At 41.7% G+C, this 15,505-nt stretch overlaps 1 protein-coding gene across 2 annotated transcripts in view; it reads right to left on the bottom strand.

Moving 5' to 3' along the window:
* cdh24b (cadherin 24, type 2b) overlaps positions 1-15,505 on the bottom strand; it is a 183,851-nt gene that overhangs the window by 26,116 nt on the left and 142,230 nt on the right. For both annotated transcript variants that reach the window (XM_080292442.1, XM_080292443.1), the window contains exon 6: positions 10,900-11,081. In XM_080292442.1, the coding sequence (XP_080148568.1) occupies positions 10,900-11,081 (182 nt within the window). The remainder of the gene's footprint in view (positions 1-10,899; positions 11,082-15,505) is intronic.

Here is a 15,505-nt window from a genome sequence, read left to right as displayed (position 1 = left end):
ACTGTGAGCACACACTCATCACCCTCCGCCCTCCCTCCACCCAGCACTCCATCACTCCGCTCCCCCTCCTCTGCTGCCTCACACACTCCATCACCTAGTCCCCGACTTACCCGCCCACACCTATCTTTTTTCCCTCCCTGGTGTGCGCGCGACAGGGCACCGGCTCTGACAAACCACAACACACACTCATCCTTCTCCTTCCTACACCCTTACAGTAAGGACACAGCGACCCCACTGTTCGTCTACCTTTTTACTTTTTGACATCATAAAAAAAAAAAATCCTCACTCATGTATTCACATCTACTTGTAAGACACTTGTACACATACATACACATGTCATGTTGGAGGACCTGTGAGGTTCCACATGCAGTTGTTGCAAATGTCCTCTCACAAGGAACAAAGGTTCAAATTCTGGTCTATTTCAAGCCAAAGAAAGCTCATATTTAAAATGGTTTTCCTGAAATTTGACAGAGCATTTTTGCTGTGGATTGCTGACATTAGCTACATAAGCAGCGTAGCCACCAACTGATTGCATGTCACTTGCACAAACCCCAGGCGTCTTCCTTACGCGCCGAATAAGAAAGCAGTAACGCTGACTTCATTTACCCTTGGCTCACCACCTTCACTGAAGGCTGAGACTGTGATTTAGAGCAGCTTGAACTCTTAGCTTAACATTAATTTAAGAAGGCTGTTGCAGAGGTAGTGGAGGCCAAAAGAAGAGGAGATGGGGCTGAGTGATACACTGTAACAAATTTCCCTGTAAAATTACAGTAAAGTACTGTCAGCCAGATTAGCTAGCATGAAACTGTGATTATACAGTGGACCTACAGCAATCTAGAGAGTTTCTTACTGCAAAAAAAATCTTATAGTGCAGTGCTGGATAGAATATGAGCATTACAGCATAATACTGTCAGCCGTTTGGTTGCCATTATACTGTTGTTTTAGTGAGCTTAATGTAAAAGTAAAATACTGTACATCTAAGGCTGAACCAGGTCTTAATCTTCATATTCTGGTCCATGAATTCAGTTTCTTACCTTTCTTGAACCACTGACAAGATATCACATTTTGTCACGATCCCCCTGCAGCTTGTACTTCACGGTAATGGCAATCTTGCTGCATTTAACAATTTCACTGTATGCTAAATGAGGTAGTGGGACTTCACACAATGTGAATTTTCTCAATAAGGTATGGGCAGACTGCAGTAACAGAGGGAAAATCAAGTCTGACTTGATGAAGAGAAAGAAAAAATACTACTTGCACATTGCAATCCATCCATTCATCCATCGGTCATCAGTCTTTTGGAAGGCCAGCACAGAGAGACAGACAACCATTCACACTCACATTCACACCTACTGGCTGGTAATCTAATATGTATGTCTTTAGACTGTGGGAGCAAGTCCATGCAAGCACAGGAAGAACATCCCCACACAGACGGCACCAGCCTTCAGGTGGTTCGGACCAGGAATCATCTTGTTATGATGAGGTGCTAAACCACTGTTATTAATACTTTCTTCCTTAAAAGTGTCAACATTTAAAGCGGGGATGTCAAACTCATATTTGTGGTCATTAGAGGTTAAATCCCCGATATATCCTAATATTAGAGAAAAAAGTGCAATGTAAAAAATAAAAATTTCTATAGCAGATAATAAAGTAATACTCTTTCTGTCATTTAATTGTTTATCTATTACTTACTTAGATGTAGTATGAATGTTTTAAGGAGGTCTTTATCAGTAAAAAAAAAAAAAAAAGCTTAAAAAACAAATGAAAATACAGTTACAAGTCCAAAATTTGTGCCCTTAACATTTTCCAAAGCCATCCCATGGGCCATACTGGAGTGTTTTCAGGGTCAATTCTGGCCCCCGAGCCTTATGTTGTTTAATTCTACTTCCTGCCTGCACCTTTGAGAGCTGCTTACTGCATGAAATACAGAATTTAAAAAAAGAAAAGGTTTGGATACCTTTGAAATAATGCCATAAAGTTGCCTTTTCTTACAGAATGCAAACCAAATGAATATTTAATGTGACCACCCTGTGCCCTGAGAAAAGCACCGGTCCTCTGGATGCCCATGCACAGGTTTTGCTTGGCAGGTAGGCTGTTGGAAGCATGTCAGAGAAGGTGCCACAGTTCTCCTGTGACCTTAGGCTTTCTCGGTGTCTTCTGTCTCTTCATGTAATCCTAGACAGACTCCATAATGTTGACACCAGGGCTGCGGGCTCTACCATCTGTTCTTGTCACTGTAGATAGTTCTTTATGACTCTGGCTGCATGTTTGGGGTTGTTGCACTGCTGCAGAATGAATTTAGGACCAATCAAATGCCTTTTTTTCCCCAGTAGATTTCCTTCATTTTATATCACTGAAAATTGACGAATCTCTCCGTCCTACACTGTTTAAATAAAACAAGCAGTTTCAAAACTCAATACTAGGCTTGATTTCCTGACCTTTACAGATATTCACCCAGAAAAGTCAACAAACTGAAAATAATCATTAAATCAGCATCACACACATACATACTTTCTCACTCCTAGTTAGCACTCCCCTCTGCTTCCCCGCCCACACGCTCTACAAGTGTAACCTCGTGTCCTGTGATGCGGCGCTCCAATGGTCTGTTTTGAAATTCAAATTCTATACCTTTTAAAATTTGCTTCACAGTTAGCAGAAATTAATTAGCTAACCTGCATGCAAGACTGGCAATACATAATACATCTCTCCTCAAAGAGGCCGAGCCATAGGCCTGCACGCTTGACTGAGAAAGTGCGCGGTAGTGTGCACGCGCACATTGAGCGTACTGTACAATAACTGCACATTAATGGGCGGCTGAGGCTTCTAATCCCTGAGGAGGTGATTCTCCCTGCCTTCACCGTAGTAGATGTTAAATAAAAAAAGGTTATGGAAGCCTGTGTGATTCAGGGTGAACACACATGCGAGTGGGTGTACGCAGCACAGTGTGTATATATATGGTCTCAGCACCCCGCTGTCCTTGGCAGATTGAGTTCCTTTTTGATTTTGTGCATTCTAAATCAAGATCATACATCACATTTGTCTGATGACAAACTCAGCTTTGGACATTTCTGCCAACAAGCACTACTGCAGAGTTGAGAGAACAAAGACTCTCCTAAATCTCCCTTTTGACTTTGTTCTTCCTCTGCTGCCTCCCCATCCCTCTGTCACTTGTCTCGTCTTCTGTCTTATTTCACTCTCAGAGGTCTCGTGTCTTCCCTTTTTCAATTTTTTCTTTTTGTTAAGAAAACTTACAAGCAATACACTGGTCTCTCTTCTTCTTTTCTTTTCCTCCATCTCTCTTTCCCTCTCTCTCTCTTTCCCTGTGAGGAGATTAACACAATCTCTCCTCCGCGTGAGAAAACAAACACAGATAATCCTGGGCACGCTGCTGGCGTGTGACCGAGGATTAGCCAGCCGTTTTAAGTGAGAGCATATGGAAATAATAACTGCAAACTGACACACGCGTGAGCTTGCTTGTCCCCCAGGTAAGGAGGAAATGAAAAGCGCGCAAATAGCAGGCTTACACAGCTCACAGCACCCCCCCGTAAACATACCTCAAAAGGAACCTCCTGAATTGGGATGCCGCCAGATTCTTCTTAATGATGTTGTGACATGTTTAGTGTTGCGTCAAGTGATCCCACTTTGTTATACAGATGCTGCTTAATTCAGTATATGTGTAATGAGGTATTTTGAAAACGGGCTATTATGTTATGTTTGTGTTCAGAGTCTCTGGTTTTTTAATGTGTGACCTCAGCTTGCCAGACACACTAGACCCTTTATCACCTGTCTGATTTGCATGTAAAGCACCTCTGCCTATTAGCTGAGTCTTTCTCTTTTCTACTTCTTGCTCCAGTTAATTTCATTCTGATTAGTGGATTGAAAATTCAAGGAAGCTTTAACCAGCAGGCGACCCCCCCGTGAATGTTATCCGCTAGCCATTAGGGGGCACTGCTGCAGAGCAATGTCAAGCAATTCCTAATTCTGAAATTACCTGCTCCTTAGTCTGTGGCCTCACTCGCATGCTGTATCAAAAATCTATTAGCAGGAATGTGTACGTTCATTAGAATCGATGCGTGCGTAAATAGCTGCAGCAAAGCAGCGCTGACCAGCCAGGGAGCAGAGAGGAATAGAATACAGACTATAGAAGAAGAGGAAACTGGAAAGAGGAAATTAGTTTCAAAAAGAGTGAATGGGTTGTTGATGTGTGTATTAGCCTGTGCCTGTTTGCGTCTGGAAATGTGTGTTTCCATGTGTGAATGCAAATGAGGCAGACCTAGGCTGAGTCAGAGCCACAAACAGCACACACTGTCTGACATGGCCTCCAGACACAAAACAGAGCGAGGACGAGGTGAGAGAGCAAGGCAGATATTGGGTGGGGGAGGGCGTGTGTGTGTGTTTGCATGTGAGCTTGTGTGTCTCCCGTGCACTGCATTTTCTTTGGACATGTATGGAGATCAGACGGGGAGAGTAACAAGATGCAGAAAGAGGGGGGGGGGGGCTGATGATGATGGGAGGAGGAAGAGGAGAGGGGCGACGGGAAGAGTGGAAATAGAGGAGGAGGGAAATCTTTTTATTGCTAGGGGGTGTCTCTGTGGGACTGACAGTAAATAAGCGATGATAAGCAGCTTCAGTCGTCACCCAGACTTACAGGCTGTTAATGACCCAGCTTTCTATGGCGTGTCCCCGCCTAACCCTCGCCCTTTCACAGGGATGTTCTCCTCCTCTCTATTCAAAGGGGCGCCATCCAGAGTCTGATTCTTTGTCCGCGTCCTTCGTTTACGCTCTCTCTCTCTCTCTCTGTCTTATTTTACACACCCCAAATCTCTTCTCCCGTCTCTTTTGACCCCGTTTCCTTCTAATCTGCTGTTAACCCTCCTGCCGCTCCGACCCACCTACCATCATTCTGAGGTAAAGACGCAGCCCTCCCCACCCTCAGATAAGCGATCATTTCTCTGTGTAGCTCTTTTTCTTCAATCTCCAAAGTTTAAACAGGGAGCTGCGAGGTCAAGTGTGTAATATTGATGCGTGCCTGTATATCTATATATATGTGTGTGGTTTATTGGTGCTTGTGCAGATGTGCGTGTTCGTTTCTCCGTATCTCTGCCTGTGAGAGAATGCACGCCGTAGATCAGCGGTTAAAGAGATTCAGCCCACAGCAGCGAGATGACCAGCGAGGTCAAGGCCGGCTCTGTGGCAACACAAATTGTTCCACTTGGAAATCCTTCCTTCTCCGGAGGCGCACAGATCATCTCACTCCTCTGTTTAAATTCTTCACACTGTGAAAGCCTTATGACTCTGGGAAACGGACAGCAGGGCATATGAGTCATTATTAACGCAACCCAAACATACGCACGCTTGAAAACACACACACACACACACACACACACACACACATTTTGTTTTATTTATTTTTGTTTGTTTCATGAAGTATAAACTGAGGGGGAGCTTAGCGCTAATTTTATGCTTTGTTTGTTTAATTCTATTAATCGTAGCCAATCATACATGATTTAATTAGTTATGCATGAATTCCCTGAAAGGCTAAATCCTTTTAACCTACTGAAGTCAGATTATTTTAAATTCACATACAGTTTGTGTAACACACCCACCTTTACCCCCCACCTAAATCCCAATACTGCTGGGGCTACAGCTTGTTGTAAATACTCAGGAAATTGTGCCTTGCAGCATCTGTAAATATTCAATATATGTTCCACTTTGTAAGCATTCAGAATTGATCCACATGTAACCTGTGATTATCCAGTTTTATTTAACTGGAACAGCAAGCCTGCTCTAATCTATTCTAATCTATTTCTCTGGTGCCTTTGCAGAGAGAGTAAAGCAGCGCAGAGGAGGCCATGTTGAAATATTAATTGTACTTTTTTTGCCTTGCGTCTGTGGCTGAATCCAGCGCAGCTAATGCTGGAGGTGGGAGGTCTTTAGTGTAATTGTTTACATGTGATTTTCACCATTCACCACATGCTGATGCTCACCTATTCTCCCCAACTCTTCTTCAGTCTGTCTTATTGTCGCCATGCTGTCTCCCCCTCTCCTAATAACTGTACCTCTCTTTTTTATTATTTATTTTTTTCAGCTTTTTTTGTCTGCTTGTCTCTCCGGATGGGTATTTCTAACCTCCTGTGCTTCGCAGCCTATAGCTGAGCTAATTTCTCCATGGCTGTCACTGTGTCTCTCTCCCTGTCTCTTTGCGCATCTCTCTCGGTCGCTTCTTACACTAACCCCCTTGTTATACCGCACTCTCTGCTGTCACCGCCTCGCAGGACCTCAATTTAACATTCCTCCTTCAGCTCTCCCATCGTTTCTTTCCTTCTTCACCCGCACTCTTTCGCCTTGTTCCCAGGTCCTTGGCTTAGATTTCTTTCTCTTGCACCTCTCATCGTATCCAGTCCTTGCTCTACCTCGGCGCGTCTCTTCAAAGGAACTTGGAAATCCTGCTCTACACGCCACCTCTGGGTGCGGATTGTTTTTAACGAATCCTGCAAACCCAAGGCTGAGAACTGACACAATGATAAATTCACAGAAATTTCAAGTGTTTACATGCGCATGCATACACCGGTATGCACACCTGCATGGCTTCCAGTACACCAACCAAAGCATTTGTGCAGTCAGGCACTCACCAGCAAAAATAAAAACAACATCAATTTTTGAATACAAATAGCTTTTTTTTCTGTTTTGTTGTTGTTTTTTCTGCAGATTTAGCCAGATTTCAGTTTGCATTTCCCAAAAACGACGTGAAAAGGTTTCAGAAGCTTCGTGTGCATTTGCAAAGATTTTTCATGGAATTTAATGGCACAAAGTGTGCAGACTTTTACATCCAGTTATCTAAAATATAAAAATTCTAATTTACTCCCAGCAAATACAAACCAAGCTCCCATAAGGGAACTTCCCAAAGGGATACAGTGGAATAACTGGCCAAGTATTATGAGCCCACTCTCACGCATCCTCCAATATCCTCGAGAGGATTAAAAGTTGGTCCAGCAATTCACGACCAGAAAGAAAACCGCATTGTCCAGCTAAAAGATGGATTCTCCTCTCCAGCACTCTGGCATAGAACTCACCAGGTTGGCTGAGGAGTGTGACAAATTTTGAAGAAATAGCTTTAGCGCTACCATAAAGTCAAACATGCTACAACCAAACAAAAACCTCATCCTGGTGACGGGGGTTCTCACAGACCCCAGAGGCAAAATGTCTGTCACATCTTAGAAATGCTTTGATCTATTGCTCCAGTTTGTCACTATTTGGCCAATCAGTTTGTGACTCATTGTTTCCTGCTATCTGCTGTGACTAGTGCTTTTTTAAACATTCAAATGTACTGGGGTCCTGGGGGATCGCAGTCAAAAGCACCCATTTCTGCCTATGCAGTTTTAATAGATGGAACTAATTGAGCCCTATTTAGTGTAGAAGTGCTCTGTCAGTCATTCTGAAAGAGAGACACACAGACAGTCTGAGCATACAATGAGCCATAGCATGTACTATAGCTGCCTGTATATGGCATTTGTTTTGCATTATGTACAATTAAAAAGAGCATTGCTGTTTGTATTATTATTAGTAGTAATTTAATTTCTTTACTAAATAGTAAACTACTGAGATCATCTTCTGCGTACCTTGGTTATTTGAGTTACTGATGCCTTCCTATCAGCTTGAAGCAGTCTGGCCATTCGCCTCTGGCCTCTCTCTCACTGGATCAGCAGTTACTCAGACACGCTGATATATCAGCAAAAGTGAGCTGTTTGTTGATATATCTGTGTCAGCCTTTTTAATGGACAGTAAATAAAAATTTTAAGACAGATGGGAGAAACACCCTTCAACCATGTGGTAGTGTTGATGTTGAATAGTGCCAGAGGGAACTGCAACCGTCCCAGTTGCCAATACATGCTTGGAAATCCATAAACACAGGACAATAAAAAGTATATTTTTAAAATGCATATGGCAAGTTGCTGCCACATGATTGGCTTATTAGAGTGCCGTGAGAAATGATCAGATGTGATGTAGAAGATTGTCTGGTTCCACCTGATCAGTACTCTAAGCGACCAGCCTGAGTAACGGGCAGAACAATTACATTGTCTTCCACTAGAGGGCAGTACAACTACCTGCTCTAATTAAATGGGTTGCCAACTGCTAGTAAAACAGAAGAAGATGAAAAAGAAATTACAAAATAGTCTGAAAAAGTAGTCAATCTGACCTGAGTCCTGTAGAAACTTCGGACGCAGATGAAGGCCCTAGCATGAGTAGTGCTCAGAAGAAAGCAGGAAAGGTATACTGGGGACAAACCGAGCCAATTCTGCTGTATCTGGTCCGCTGGGAAAAATAATCAATATGCTGTTTGTGACATTTTTGTTTGGTGGTGTGCTGTGCGATTTTTCTAATGTGAAATATGTGACGTGGCTCCAAAGGGTTGGGAAACACTGGCTTATTAGATTTCTAAATTAATGAGCAGTTGTACAGGTGTGTTCCAGCAAGGTGGCTGGAAATATTCCATATTTTTCTCAGTGTATTGCCAGTAAATTCAATTGGACTAATATGTTAGTCCAAATCTCAATGCTTTCTATGGAGGGTGTGTATTTTGTAGGTCCAGGGTTAGCTCCTAATAAAAAAATGTATAAAAGTAAATGAAAAACAAAAAGAATTTTCGCATTAGTACACTCATTATTGTAAACAGACTAACTAATGTCCTGAAGTTTTCGCTGAATTCCCAGCAGCAGATCTGGTGTGCTAGCTGTGGTATTTTTCATTTTTGCATCAGGACTTTGTATGTGGGCTTGTGTGAAAGAACGTCTACAATATGTGCTTGTTTTTGCGAGTGGACACATGGCCTTGTGCGGTGTGCCGCTCATTGATATGATTTTAATACTCATCGTGCGCAATCGAGCTCAATCGCAGAGGAAGAATGTGTTACGCTGGTAACACAGGTGATTGATCATATTACATGTGATCACGAGCACACGCAAAATTATGCTTTCTCTTTTGTTGCAGCTTCATGGGTATGACACCTGGCAGTATAACACAGGTGGCACAACACGTGCTGAAGCACACGCTCGCTGACTGAGTGACTGATATCACACGTCAGACAAACGGCTAACAACAATAAAGGCGACTCATATGTGTTTCGACACTTCTGAAGAGCTCATTTAAAATCAAAGCACCATAGCTCATATTAGCCTCCCACAGCCCTGCTCATATGCACACTACACATGAGCATGAGTGATTCCTCTCCTCATACGGATACAAGGCACACTGGCAGTCATCACTTCCACAATGCCCATACACCTGTGCAAAAAGGTGATCAGTCAGCATGGCAGGCAGCTTGAGGAATGACAGAAACCAAAAATTCTAGCTTTACACTAAAGGGATATATCCATCTGCAGCCTGCATTAAAAAAAAACATCTGGGAAGGATTCTTGCTGGGGTTAAAAAGGAGACTGTATATAAAGAATAGATGTAACAACTGCAACCTCTCATTTTAAAGCCTCAACTTGAGCATTTTTGGCTGTTGCAATCCCATTTTTATTAAAGCAGACATGAACCATGAATCCCTGAGTGAGAGATGGTTCTGACTGATAAACCAAAGACAGCATGTTCATACAGTGATGTCTAGACAATCACAAGCTAACCATCCGCTAAGGCAAACCCTGCTTTATTATCTAATTTATTCTGTAAATAAGACCATCATTTACAAAAATGAACACCAGCATCAACTTAAGTTGATGAATGGCGTCTATGTAGACAACTGGGTTCCTTTTTGTTAATAAAATAAAATATCTCTTTTTTCAAATGTATCTGTGGCATCGCTGTGGCTTAATTTCATGTAACCAATCAAAAATCAGATGTGGTAGGATTCACGCTGGTTACACGACTCATCACCCTGATAACCAAGAAAATGAAGGAGAGGCTTGTGCTGTGATATGCAGTTAATACAGCTATTTTAACACAAACCATGATTTTTTATAGTATATCACAATATACATCCATCCATTCTCTTCCGATTATCCAGTTTTAGGGTCGGCGGTGGGCTGGAGCACATCCCAGCTGTCACAGGGCAAGATATTTAAATGACATCCATATAGACTGCATTTGCATGGCTAATGATCTGTTCTATCATTTGTGCATGATAGCATTTTTCCAACTGAACTCAAAATAGAAAGCCAGAGCCTTATTGATTCTGTTGTACATGCAAATGCTCTGCAATTCATGCAAGGATGTGCTAAAAGGCCGGAGACAAACCGCCTCGAAAAAATGACACTCAACTCTGCCACTGCAAGCATTTGCATTTGGATGTGTCACGCTTTGGATTGAGTTTTGCGGAGATATTTCATTATGTTTGCTTTAAACAGATGGACGTGCTGATAAAAAGAGGCTGATTCGCAGTGAGTGGAATCAAGCTGGAGATTCATTTGTCAAAAAACCCAACAATACACTCTTCCTCGACGGGAGACAAATAAGGAAAACAGGTAAGAAGAATGCAGCTCAGCTGTATTAAAGTCCTCGCTGAAAGGGCTGTTCAGTGATGAATTGTGTGAGTTTATATAGCATTATTGTTTAGTTCCAGGTAATTCCAGGTTAATAGGCTTAGGCAGCATGTTGTTAGCTGTGCTTCGACTCATAGGCAAAACAAAACTGTTCTCCACAGACCGGCCTACACTACCCGTGTCATCGTCTGTCCTCCCCCTCATCATCTGTTTCCTGTCTCCTTTGCTGCCTTTTACCTTTACAAAATGACTCCATATGTGCGCTCTTTTACTGCTCATTCTTCTAGCTCTGGTTTTCTCCTCCTCAGCCACTATCTGTGGTAACCTTTACGAAACCCTTCCCTCCTCTCCTGCCCACTCTTTCATCAATATCTCCCTCCATCTGTCCACCCCTCATTCTCTGTCATCCTTCATTCACCTTGTTGAGCGTGATGACCGCCTCTTGGTTCAGTCCGGTGATATTGAACGTGTCCCCGCTCTCCCCCTCCAGGATGGTATATTCCAGCTTGGCGTTCTCACCCAGGTCAGCGTCCATTGCGGAGATGCGTCCTATCTCAGCGCCCGGGATGGCCAGCTCGGAAACGGAGAAGGACCACATACCTGGGGAGAGACACGCAACGGCACATATTAGAGGAGCACTGTCATTTCATTAGCTCTGATACGCTTCATTTGTCAGTTAAACATTTAATTTTGTCTTTTGAAGTGTATTCAAATTGCTGTTCCCCACCTGCGCTGAGCCAATATTTACAACATTTTGCTGCGATAAGGCAGCGTTTAAATTAAAAGAAGTGAGAGAATGAAGGAGAGAGATAAAAGCAGAGTGTGCATTTGAGCGCTCCGCACAGATATTATTAAAAGACAGGTAGAATATGGCCAGAAAACCTACTGTTAAAAAAAAACTAAATTAAAAGAGCCTAAGATTTAAAAAAACAGAAGGGTTTAAGGAGATAAAGAAAAAGAAAAGATTAAGAGATGGTTAAGAGAAGCTGCTCTGGCTCTCTGAGTTGTCCATTCATTCCTTCTGCTGAGACATATTAATCAAGATAACAGGCTCGTTCATGTGTGCTGGTTTATGTTTAGCTGTCAGCCCATTAAAGCAGTACATTATCAGTCCTTTTGCTGGCTTTGCAGTTTACATAATATGTTCCTCTTCTCATCCATCGGGCACACCTACCGGTATGTGATAAAAGCATGGAGGACCCAAAAAACTGATATTTCTATAGAAAAAGCAGACGCACATGCACTTAAATTCAAATAGCACCTTTGTCCTAGCACGCACACAGTGGCCACCGACAAGAATAAGTGAGGTAGGGGAGATAGAAAGTGAGTGAAGGGAAAAGGTAAGATATCACCATTTGGCACACAACAGAGCTGTTATCAGCTCAGCTAAAGCTAAAGGAATCAGATAGACCTGTAAATGTGAGCGAGAACAACATCACACAAACACACCGGCTGACGGAATAAAAGATAGCCCACCCTTGACAAGTGTCTGGTCCCACAACACGCAATCTGAAGAATTCGGCAAATTTGACAACATCACAGTGAGACAAACTTGTGAGGTTATGTGACTTTGTGGATCGGGATTACAGACATCAAAGTCTTTTATCCATGGAAACCAACGTTATTTCTCACCGTGTTTGTTGTCTTTCCAAATCTCTTAATATCAAATCTGTAATGTGGGCTTCCGTACTAGTAATTGCAGTACTCTCCCTCCAACAAGTCCTCCAAGTTAAAGTCAGATAAAACAGGCTTGTGAAACCTCAACAACAAAGCTTCTCTGAGATAAGTTGATGCAAATATAACAAGGTTTAAGTTGGTTTTATAACAACAGCAACAACAACAAACTTTATTCATATAGCACATTTAAAACCAATGGTGTACCAAAGTGCTTAATAATAATGATGGATTGGATTTATATAGCGCTTTTCAAGGCACCTAAAGCGCTTTACAATGCCACTATTCATTCACTCTCACATTCACACACTGGTGGAGGCAGCTACGGTTGTAGCCACAGCTGCCCTGGGGCAGACTGACAGAAGCGAGGCTGCCATATTGCCAGTAGGCGGTAGGGTAAAGTGTCTTGCCCAAGGACACAACGACCAGGACAGAGAGCCCAGGGATCGAACCGGCGACCTTCCGGTTACAGATACGCTTCCCAACCCCCTGAGCCACGGTCGCCCCATAGCCACAGTCGCCCCTTAACATGTAAGAGGGTAAGATGAAGTAAGAGGGAAGGCTGAGGGCTACGGCAAGGTACCAAAACATGCTAGCAGGTTAGATGGCATTAAAAAACAAAAGCAAAAGAAATGCATATAAAAGCATAAAAGAGCAATAAGTGTAAGGGATAAAACAGTCAAAAATTTTAAAATGATTAAAAATAATTAAGAATAAACCAAAGATAAGAATAAGCATTAAGCTAACTAACAAGCAAGCTTTAACTGGTAGAAAAGGTATATATATAATATATATATATATATATATATATATATATATATATATATATATATATATATATATATATATATATATATATATATATATATATATATATATATTACTTGTTCAGTTATTCAGGTTTTCCCAAGGCAATTTCAAGACACTGTTACAGAAACAGCAATCTTAAATCTGAAGGTACACTGTGTTTTCAGAACATTTCAGTTAACACCATGATGTTGCTAATTTAATAACAGATTAACATTGTCATTTTTGAAGAAACTAGTTTTGGCAGGAGATGATATGACAAATGCTACTGAAACAGCAGACAGATGCATTATGTGCTGCATGTGCGGCCTCTAAATGTTTGCTTTACTTTTCTTCTGTAAAGATATCGTAGAGCTATTCTCACATCAACTGTTCTCACAGTACAAACCAATTTGAACTAATGGTATCAAGCTGAGAGAACATTTATTCAAGACTTCGCACAAGTTTTTTGCAAAATGCAGAGATTTCCATCCAGTGTTCATGCTTTGTTAGTTCTTAGTCGCCCTCAGAATGCTTCTATTCTTCCAGCATTGGGATTTACTGCCCATGGAAGAAGAGGTAGGGATGGCACAGGCATACCCTCAGAAAGACAACAAGAAACATCACAAGACACTCGTGGACCTGGAGCCCACAAGAATTTGTCACTGGCCTATGCTGCAAGGAGGGCAAAGGGCCCTGAGAGCTACATGAAACATGTAGCTTGTCACCTTTTTCAGGTAACACAAATCTTAAGACCTCCTGGGAGGCATTGAGAGGAAAACACATTCTTTCGCTGCCACAAGCCTGATTCAAGGATTCAAATTTTTGAGCAGCATTAGAAAAAAAATGATGCAATTCTTAAATTCTTAAAATGTTTTGAACTGCACATTGTTACAGAAGCACAGGATATTTTTATTCCTATATGTATCCTGTATCTGAGTAACTGATGCATGAGAAGGATAGCTAATTTGTCCTTCCGTGGGCTTTACAGTAGGTAAAAAAAAACAATTCATCACAAATAGTTCTCATTTTCTTTACTTGTATTTTATTTTTCATGGGTTTATGATTATCACCTCGGGGTACACCACAGGCTGGGTCTTGATGGTGCTTTGATAAGGTTTACACCCTCAAATGTTTTGGAAGGGCCGAGCAAAGCCACAGGCTGAAGCATTTCTGTCTCGCTGTGCCGCTATGAAACATTAAAAGCAATAAATAGTTAATTGCGAGTGCTTATGGTTTCATTCAACTATAAGCACGGCGGTTAGCACACGTCACACTTTTTTTAAGTATAATTTTTTCACTTCATTCAAGCACATTTTCATTTACTGACCCTTTTGAATTTGAAAATTTGCAAGAGAAAGCACATTTTTAAGAGAGCTGTCATGTAGCTGTGGCTGCATCATGTATGTAAGCTCCTTGGCTCTGACTACTAACTTTCGTTGCCTTTGTTGTGGTGCAACTGGTGCATTTGTCTAGATTATGTTTTCTTTTCTTTTTAACTTAGTTAGGCCCCCAGTCACACAGACATAGGGATAAGTTGGAAACCACCTGGCAACAACTGGTTGTCAAGGAAAAATGAGTATCCCCTTGCTTGTTAGTCAGGGGTTGCAAGAGGTTGCTTGCTGTCACTAGGTGAAACTAGCCATTGTGACATATGCGGTGCTGCACTGAGAGCCTCCTATGGCTGCTAGCATAGCCTCAGTTGTGCCTGTTTTTTAAGGAACACACAAACTTGTCTGCAAGCACGTGGCAACTATTTGCCAAGTGGTAGTGAAACTGTCAAGAGTGGGATGGAAAACCACACACCACTCATCTACAAAGTAAAAGCTGTGTCCTTTAAAACATGTTAGTGGTAAGGCACAACTTTTACTTTGAAGGTGAACATTCCCCATCTCCAGTTTGTGTTGCATTTTTTTTTTTGAGTGGTTATTTAGTGAGTGTTTGCAGACAAGTCAGTTTTTTCTATGCAAACCACAGGCAACTATGCGCAGTACTGCTAATTTTGGTACTGATCCGATACCAAGTAAATAGAGGTCCAGTATACAGACACCAATTACATTACATAGGTAGCATATAATTGGAAATCAGTGTGTCATCATTTATAAGAAACATGAAAATCAATATAAGTTTGCATATTCTGAACACATTTTAATGACCGCTAAATCACTGTGATTTTACTTTTGACAATAATTAGTTAACACAATAAAAAAGGACCAGTTTTTCTTGTGTTTTGAAACTGTGTGTGTTCTTGAAGCCCCGGACTATAACTGTACCTTTCTCTAAAGCACTTTTAAGTGCTATGAGATATTAAAAAATAGATGTGACGGTCGATACTATCTGTCAACACTGACATTTTTCATAGTGTATGTCTGTGGTGTATTTTCATCAAAAAACAAAACAGAAGACAGAAACAAAGTATTGATCCTATTGAGGTTGTATCAGTCCCACAACAGTACCAGCATTGGTATTAGTACTATCGATATTTCGATCAATCCACCCTCCTCTCAACCAACCGAGTTACAGTTACACTGAGGTTTTTGGTGCCCCACCCTCTTTATTATTCA

Source organism: Astatotilapia calliptera, chromosome 18, assembly GCF_964374335.1.
Source record: "Astatotilapia calliptera chromosome 18, fAstCal68.1, whole genome shotgun sequence".
Classification (NCBI taxonomy): domain Eukaryota; kingdom Metazoa; phylum Chordata; class Actinopteri; order Cichliformes; family Cichlidae; genus Astatotilapia; species Astatotilapia calliptera.
This window is presented reverse-complemented; position numbering and strand designations above follow the sequence as displayed.